Source organism: Heterocephalus glaber, unplaced genomic scaffold (genome assembly GCF_053883595.1).
Source record: "Heterocephalus glaber isolate CG9 unplaced genomic scaffold, H.glaber_assembly_v1.0 deba00001413, whole genome shotgun sequence".
NCBI lineage: Eukaryota > Metazoa > Chordata > Mammalia > Rodentia > Bathyergidae > Heterocephalus > Heterocephalus glaber.
In genome coordinates, this window is record NW_028258290.1 from 1 (window position 1) to 9,229 (window position 9,229).

Below are 9,229 nucleotides of genomic sequence, written 5' to 3' on the forward strand. Positions count from 1 at the left end.
AAAGTTGTCCCCTTTCACCAAAACTCCGAAGCTGGACCGGAGTGAATTGCTGGGGAAGGAAGGGAAAGCCAAGTCTTCCATGAAGCGCAAGCTCTCCTTCACTGCCAGTCCGCTCCGGACTGAGGAGCGAGACTCCGACACAGGTAAGAACTGCTGCTGCTGCTCCTCTTTCAACAGCCACGCTGCCGGCTGGCTGGCTGCCATGTCGTCACACTGCCCCCCGATGGCCTGTGGTTGGAAGGTTTTCTCTAGGCACCGTCTTTACGTCTGAGGCTTTCGACTTGTTTGCATCAGGATACACATTTAAACGCTTACTGGATTAATTTGAGGCCTGTTGTGTTGAACCTGTCGGTTGTTTTATAAGACTTGAGAAAAAGGAATGAGACACCTATGGATAAAAATGGTTATAAATGTAGTTATGTTAAGTTTTGACTGTTGTCTGTCTTATGGCAACACATGGCTCTTAATCGAGTTTCATGTTGATGAATGTTATCTGCCAGTTCTTTATAAGTGCTATTGTTTGCGCTTTTTAAAGATAAGGGATTAGGCAGGTGAAATTGTCAGTAAATCCTTCTGCTGTTGTCAAAAGCCTTATTTATCTTTATTCCTCTATCCAATGAACCTCTTGTCCCAAAAAAAACAATAGTGGCTTTACTGTTGCTCCGGGTGGTTTATGTCAACTTATTCCCAATTACACCTTCTCTGAGCTTTAAATTCCAACGGACCAAATGTAAGTTAACCCACCACTGAAGAAAAGGTCCCAGAAAAATCCACCATTCACTTGATTTTTACACCGTACATGTAAGTGTATATTTAGATTGGAGAACTAAAAATAGGTTAGTGTATCATGGAGCCAAGTGGAGTACAGTAATGTGTTCACAGACCATTTTAAGGTCCTCTCGATGTGCCTTCATCTCCTCTGTAGAGCATTTCATTGTGTGGCCATGCGTCATCCTACCAGACGAGAACCCTCAATTTTGTTTTTCCCCGAGGTTTAATTTATGTTGCGCAGGTCATAAAGCTGAACTGGGCTGGAGGGAGGCATGGCCTTCCAGCATTTTCTTTCTTCCACTCAGGTCCTGCGTTGGGCAGCTGTAGGAAAAAGGGAAGTAATGAATCCACTGACCACGTCGGATCTCCTCTCCTGTGTTGCCATGACTCATACATAATCTGTGCGTGGAGTGCGAGTCTTTGTGCTTGTCTGTATTTGAGGACATGTGAGAGGAGGAGGGGGGTGAGCGAGAGAGTGAGCGTTAATGCAGTGCTTTCCCACCCTTCCACCCCCTCCCCTCGCTCTCCCTTCCCTCCTCTCTCCCCTCACCATCCTCTCTGCTTTGCACTGTAGATGACTCAGACCCAGGCCAATCGAGTGAGACCTGGGGAGAGAGATTAGTGCCTCCCTGCAGGATGTACGCAGGTAAACGCTGCAGCCCAATCCTCAGCCCTCGTGTCCTCCACAAGTCACGTCACCACTTTGCGCCACGAAGCTGCTTTAAAACGCACATGCACGTGTGTGTTTCTCGCTCTACATTTGCCCCCGTTACAGATCACGCATGTCTGTGTTTAGTAACGAGCGGCGTAATGGAGTGTTGGGGGCACCAGGCTGGCTTAAGAGAGCGCTGTCTTCGTTTTCAAACCTGCTTGTCATCTGTTTCTCCGCATTCTCAACAGATACAAGGCAAAGAGGAAAACGATGTCACTGTGACGATGAAAATGCTGCTGGAGTTTTTATTTTTTTTATTTCCTGCGGTTTCCTTAAATCTTTCTTGGTTGTTTTGCAGAAAAAGATGTACCAGACAAGAAGAAGGTGAAAAAGGAGTCTGGGGGCAAGAAGTCCCAGGCTCCCAACCTTTTGTTTGGGTATCCTCTGTCAGAGCGCAAACAGATGGCGCTCCTAATGCAGATGACTGCCAATAGTCCAGGTTAGTGTGCCTGCCCTCTCGTCTCGACCAACATCTCCAAGGTGGCTCTGTAAATTCATTGTTGGATGAGTCATGCCCTTGAGCATTTTCACCAATGTGCTTTCCAATAATTCAAGGTTGCTTCCCATTCAGGCAATATGTCATGTTCTGTGTAGCTGCTGAACTCAAATAAAATTATTTTCTTGAAATGTCCCTGCTATCTTTTGAAGAAAGCTGGTTTAGCTGGCTATATCCTAAAACAAGCTAAATTTAAGTAATCTAGCTGGCCGATATATAGATATAAATATATCCCCAATTCTGATAGTTATTTCAACCTCTGACTGGCCTTTTTCTCCCTCTGCCGGTTTCCAGACTCTACTCCCAGTCACCCCTCACAAACGACTCCTGTGCAGAAGAAAGTCCCCAGCAGCGCCTCATCTCGTCAGAAGGACAAAGTCAACAAGAGGAACGAGCGAGGGGAGACTCCCCTTCACATGGCGGCCATCAGGGGCGACGCCAAGCAAGTTAAAGAGCTCATTAGCCTAGGAGCTGACGTCAACGTCAAAGACTTTGCAGGTACGATGCCCCTCACGCCGATCGCCCAACAACTTTAGTTGAGTCTGTATGGTCGCTATTAATGGCATCAAGCTGCTTATTCAAAGCTGACAACTCACGATTGTCTCCTCACCAGGTTGGACTCCTCTTCATGAAGCCTGTAATCTTGGTTATTACGACGTGGCCAAGGTCTTAATAGCAGCAGGTGCAGAAGTGAACACGCAGGGTCTGGATGACGACACGCCCCTCCACGATGCTTCTAGCAGCGGACATAAAGATGTAAGAGACTCACAGGAACTTTGTCCTTCCTCTTTCATGAAGAACTTGCTGAAATTCTGATGACTGTCCGACATACAATGAATATGTAGTTGGACCGTCCTGTTGAGCTTTGTCCGAATCCAAAATAAAACATGCAGTGGGTTTTTCTGCAATAGTTGAGGGTCTCCTAACTTACTTGTTTACTTACTTAAGTGCCTGCCATTACAAAACATCGCCGAACGATTCTAAAGTTTAAGTCTTCCAACCATCCTGGTTCTCATGTTTTGTCTACAATCTAAATCATTGTTGTGCTTTCTACAGATTGTGAAACTGCTGCTGCGCCACGGTGGCAACGCCTTCCAGGCGAACAAACGTGGCGAGCGGCCCGTGGATGTGGCTGACTCTCAGGAGCTGGAGAAGCTATTGAAGGGAGAGGTGCCACTGTCGGACCAAGACGACACGTCTTCAGGTCGGCAGAGGATGCTCTAGAGATGACCTCACCATACGTTTTTAACGTCACGTTTTGTATTATTTTAACGTGGCGCTTTTCATCACCACAGAATCTGAAGACCCGCTGTCCGTCAATCCCTCCAGTGTAGACGACAACTTGGAGGACTCCGATACCGAAAAAGACTCCGACGGTAAACCTGTCACGAAAGCATCATCGTCCGTTCCGGGGCTGGACGAGTACGAGTTCAAAGACGAGGAAGAGGAGGAGGATCTCAGTAAAGCCCTGAACGACAGACACATTCTCCGGAGGGAACTCCGGCAGCGTGAGAAGGAAGAAAAGGACAGGAATCATGTGGCAGGAAAGCCGGGTGGAAAAGGGGATTCCACCCCAAAGTCCAAAAAGCAGAAGAGTTCCCGTGTCCACTGCAGCTCTGATACCTCCAGCGACGAAATGGAGAGCCTTCCGGACAAAAGGAGTTCCCCCACCTGCTCGCAAAGCTCCGAGAGCCTCAAGGCAGAACCCAGGTCTAAAAAGGAGAATACTGAGCAGAAAGACAAGGGCAAAGTCAAGAGGAAGAGCAAAAGCCAGAATAAGAACAAGGAAAACCAAGAGGACGGGAAGGAGAACAGCAAAACGTTGGTCCTCTCTCTCGCAACCGTGTCCGAGAGCACAGACAAGGGAAGGGAGGAAGACTCGTTCAAGATGTCTTTCAGTCCTAAAGATGACTCATCCGTCCACCTCTTCCATTTGTCGTCCATCAAGTCTCCAAAACTGAACCACAGCCTGACGGATAAACAAACGCCACTCAAACAGGAAAATACTAAGATGTGCATTTCCATCAGTGACAGCCCATGTCCGGTGGACGGTGTGAAATACAACCACTACGCACAGGCAGACTACTGCACGGAAGGCTCCAGCACCAAGGGCTGCAAGCACAAGGAGAAGAGCAAGCATCAGCAGAAGGACTCCAGTGGAGACGGGGACGATGGCCGCTTAAGTCCCGACCGAGACGGTAGCATAGGAAACAGCGTGGACGGCTCTGAAGGTGCCTTACGGAAGACCGACCTGGACGGCAAGGTGGTAAAGAAGCATAAGCTTAAACACAAGGAGAAGGACAAACACCGGAGGGAATACGAGGCAGATCGCAGCCACCACCGGCAGAAGGAGCCCAGGAAAGACGGCCACAGGAATTTGGAGTTTGACCGAGAGTTCTGGAAAGAGAATTTCTTCAAAAGTGATGAAACCGACGAACATCTGCCAGCGAGAAAGGAAGGTGACGACAACAGTTTAGTCCACAAGGCCGCCGATTCCTCCCCTGCCAAGGACGAGAGAAACGCGAAGGAGAAACACCCGGCCGGCAAGGAGAAGAGGCCGAGAGAGGAGCGAGAGAAGGACAAGGCGGTGAAAAAGGAGCGGAAGGAGGCTGCTGGTAAAGAGGAGAAGCTAAAGGACTCGAAGCCGAGTGAGCGTGACGAGCGGGCGGACTGCCTCGGCTCAGGGCGGATTCCTGACGATTTGCTGCAGAGCAACAGCATGAAAGAAGAGACGGAAGAGAAACCCATAAGTGGGATCACAGCTGATCAAGAACAGCTGGACTTCTCTGAAAAAGGCTCACGCGATAAAACTGACAAGAGGTTCCCGGGAAAAGAGAAGGATTCAGAGAAAATGGAGAAAAGGCATCCAGACAAGGAAAAGAAGGTTAAAGCGGAGCATGCTGACAAAGCTGAAGTTCAGAACTCAGTGGATCGCTGGAAGGAGAAAGAGAGAACCGGAACCATTTCTTCCCACTCGCCTGGAGATAAAAACTACAAAGAGAACGAGAAGCTAAAATCTTTATCCACAACCAAAAAGCACGAGGACAGCAGGAAAAATAAAGATAAGTTCGACAAGCGGTCAGATAGGCAGGACAGAGAATACGGCGCTGGGGATCACAGGGAAAAGGAGCGCACCAACTCTGACAAGAAAGGCAGATCTCTCGATAAGAGGACGGATCATGGCAGATCGGACCGCTCAAAAGAAAAGGACTGCGACCGGAAAAAGAGAGACAAATTAAAAGATGGCACTCTTTCCTCGAGCTCCAATCTCAAATCACTTTTAGAAGAGAAAAAGGGATATTTGTCCGAGAGTGTCAAGTCTCTATCCTCAAAATCCAAGGAAGACCTCGGGAGGACACCGGAGAAGGACCGCCGAGACCGCGAGCGAGACGCCGATAAACACAAGGACAAGGAGCGGTACAAAGACCGCTCCCAGCAGGCCAAAAACAGCAAGCCCAAAACCAACGACGTGGATGCGGACAAGGTCAAGTCCAAAGCCTCGCTGGCAACACGAGACGCCAAGCCCAAAGAGAAGAGGCTTGTGAACGATGACTTGATGCAGACCAGCTTCGAGCGGATGCTCAGCCTCAAGGACCAGGAGATCGAACAGTGGCATCGGAAGCACCTGGAGAAAATCAAACAAAAAGAGCGGGAGAGGCTTAAACAGCGGCCTCTGGCGGATCCAGGGAAGCCCAAGACGAAGGACCGGACGAAGTCTGATCCGGGCCTGAACAAGGAGCTCAATCGCTCAAAGAGCTCCGACGCCTCAGACGTCCACGGCCGAGATAAGATCCAGAAAGACGGCGCCAGCCCCAGGACGATGTCGCTCGATGGGAAAAGTCTGCCTTCTCTCGGCGCGAAGGTCATGTCGGCCGTGGAGAACTGTCTGACCAGGTCGCCCAGGCCGGAGAGCGAAACGCGGGGGCTTCATGTCCAGGTCGGTGTCCCTAGTTTCTGTCGCCAGCTCGGAGGACTCTTGTCAGGCGACCACGTTGACCTCGCGGCACGTCGAGTACGACTCCGACATGAACCTGGAAACCTCGGACTCGCAGCCCGCCTTTCTCCAGTCTTCCCTCGTCATTCAAGCCACCAGGTCGCCGCTGGGTCCCGATAAAGATTGCAACAGTCTTCCAGATGTGCCGCAAAGTAATCGGACGCTGCTGCCCGGCAGGCACGAGTCCCCGTACCTCCGGGCCATCCTGGACGAGGATGCCAACTCGTCGACTGAATGTAAAGCCGTTGAGTGTCAGCCGAAATGCAGCCAGCCCGCCGAAGAGCCGGGAACCCTGGGAACACGAGAGAGCTCGGCGGAGACCGAAGAGGTCCTCGGCAGTCAACAACAATGCGTGAATTCAGTTTGCGATTTGGCCGCAGAGCGAGCAGGGAGCCCTTCGGTAGTTTTAACGGTAAACAAAGATCCTCCGAGTAAAAGCCTGAACCTTCTGGAGGACATTAGCTCTCAAACGGAGTCGACGGAGCAGAAAGCTCCTCCCTCTTGCGATCCTCCCGTTGAAAAGGACGTCCCGGGTCTAATCGAGACCTCCCAGGCAGAGCGCTCTAGCAGGGATTCAGATAAACCATGGACACCCACGGCCTGTCTGTTAGCGGAGCCGCTGCAGCTCGCCAACACTAAAGGCGTCCAGCAGATCGCTGATTCTGGAGCGGAGAGCACGCAGCAAACCGAACCGGGTGCCCCACACGTTCCTGACCTTCAAGACGAACCTCTGGAGAGTGCGGACGGAGCCGATGAAGAGAGTATGGAGACGGAGAGCTTCAGAGCAGAGGGCGCAGGAAGTCCCGTCCCCTCTACCAGTGCCCACATTCCCGGCGCAGCAGCAGGGGAGGCGCTGCCGGGCTCCGGACAAACCGTCCCGGAGTCCAAATGTTCCCAAGACGATACGGACGCAAGTGACAGAGACGGCGAGAATTTGAGGCCTCCCGGCGACACTGAGGCTCCGTGTCTCGACTCGGAGACGCAGCAAAGGGACACCGCACTCCCGGCGTCATCGGACGGCGCGAGCCCCGGACAAAAGGCAGAAGAGACGACCGGGCAGCCGCAGGGCGCGCAGAAGAACGACTGCGAGGCGGCCGTCTCCGTCATAACGGAGTGTCCCCCCCGTCGGGGACGGCGCGCTCGCCGAGTGCTCCTCAGAATCGACGGCAGATGCCGGCGGCTCGGAGCCGATGGAGGCGCTGCCTGCTGACGAGCGACCCGAGTCCTCTTCAGCCGGAGAAGAGCAGAGTCAAAGCGCCGTCCAGTCCGCAATTCAGACCGACAGCAATAGCAGCAGCAGCAGCAGCAGCAGTAGTGGTAGCAGCAGTAGCGGCAGTAGCAGCAGCAGCAGCAGCAGCTGCAACAGTAGCAGCAGCAGCACATGCAGCGCCTCAGGGAGCTGCTCTCCGCAATCCGGAGACCGGGATTCCGATTCGTCCGGGGCAAGGTTGAAGGTTCGCTCGGCGGACGAGGACGGAGACATGCACGTCGCCCACCCGCGCAAGAGGAAGATGCCCAAAGCGGCGAGCTCGCAGCCGTTCCCCGCCAGCCAGCAGGAGAAGGAGAGAGGCCAGCAGTCCCTGGCGGCCATTGTGGACTCTGTGAAGCTGGAGGAGATCCAGCCCTATCAGACGGAGAGGGCCAACCCGTACTATGAGTTCCTGCACATCCGGCGGAAGATCGAGGAGAAGCGCAAAGTGTTGTGCAGCGTCACCCCACAGCCGCCGCAGTATTATGATGAATATGTGACCTTCAACGGATCCTACCTCTTAGACGGAAACCCACTAAGCAAGCTCTGCATACCAACTGTGAGTTCTTCCCATTTTTGGTCAAGTTGGGTCACTACTAACAGCTGATTTTACAATAGATCCAGGGAGGATAACTTTTATTAAATGATAATTAGAGAAAAAGTAGCTAAACACACTGCCATGAATCATGATCGTAAACGTCAAAGCTAAATAATCACACACGGCTCTTGTTGGTTTGTTTGGAGAAGCCTGGACTGAACACTGACCAGAACTTAAAGCATTCTTTATTTATTCAAATCAACTCAAAAAAACAAACTGTTGAAAAAACGTGATATCTATTTGGGTGTGTCAAATACTGTTCAAATAAAAAGCCCAACTAACCTAATACACCTATTCTTCTGACTAATATCTGCCTATTGACTCATTGCCACGGTGTGTTTGAACAGATAACTCCACCTCCATCATTACCGGAGCAGCTGAAGGAGATGTTCAAACAACAAGAGGTTGTCCGCATGAAACTACGGCTTCAACACAGCATTGAGAGGGTGCGTTTGTCGCTCCGGCAGCTTTATCTTGTCGTTGCTCAAGTGGAGCGCTAGTTGCTCGCTATACATTTCCCATAAAGCCTACATCATGTCAGGGTAACTGTATTTGTTTTCTGTCCCTTCAGGAAAAGCTGATTGTTTCGAATGAACAGGAAGTCCTGCGTGTCCATTACCGGGCAGCGAGAACGTTGGCCAATCAGACGCTGCCGTTCAGTGCCTGCACGGTTTTACTGGACGCCGAAGTGTACAACATGCCTCAAGACGTCCAGGTAAGCGGCATCTGGATGTCGGCCCCGAGATTTGGTTTTTCAGTCCTTTCTTGATGAGGATGGGAAATAAATACCACGCGTTTGGTTCACAGAGTGACGATGGCAAGACGTCAGTCAGAGACCGATTCAACGCCAGGCAGTTCATGTCCTGGTTACAGGATGTCGATGACAAGTTTGACAAACTGAAGGTGAGTTCGCTGTGATTGTTGTCTGGGTTCTTTTGCCCACCTGCATTTAACCAGTAGGCACAGTAAAAGGTTACCTTTGATGTTTATCGCTAATACCAAAACAGGTTTCTTCCTCTTGCACGGGGATATCAAGTTTCTTTCCACCGGTAGTGTCGAATATCCAGATGAGCTGTGACTGAGCCAAAAAGGCTTTTAATAAAGGAAAGTAAATAATGCTGGCATTGATCAGCTCGGTGTTACCGGTGAACATCAGGTTATCGTATTCTGTTTATTTATTTGGCCCATTACTGTTTTAACCTGAATTTAATTGTCTTTTTTTTTTATCAACCTCTACTTTTTATTAACAGTAATTAAGTGTATTTTATTTTTTTAAAAGGGGGGAAACCAAACTAGGCTCTGAGACTAAGTGGGTCTACCTTCAGGTTTTTTAAAACCGCGTGCTCACCTTAAGTCCGCTAGTTGCTTTTGCTCCTCACAAACGTCTGGTGGCGTGAAACGATGATGTT

General features: G+C 50.7%; 1 protein-coding gene across 1 annotated transcript; it reads left to right on the forward strand.

Annotated features, from left to right (window-relative positions):
* Positions 1 to 4: 4 nt before the first annotated feature.
* LOC147828081 (ankyrin repeat domain-containing protein 12-like) lies at positions 5 to 8,723 on the forward strand (the record flags this gene model as incomplete). Its single annotated transcript, XM_087211174.1, is given in 14 exon segments — positions 5 to 143; positions 1,346 to 1,417; positions 1,782 to 1,922; positions 2,274 to 2,477; positions 2,593 to 2,735; positions 3,036 to 3,183; positions 3,275 to 4,633; positions 4,664 to 5,907; positions 5,909 to 7,097; positions 7,144 to 7,308; positions 7,393 to 7,781; positions 8,168 to 8,266; positions 8,392 to 8,535; positions 8,628 to 8,723. Coding segments are annotated over 14 exon segments (5,532 nt in total), but the record flags the coding sequence as incomplete, so codon positions are not given.
* Positions 8,724 to 9,229: the final 506 nt, after the last annotated feature.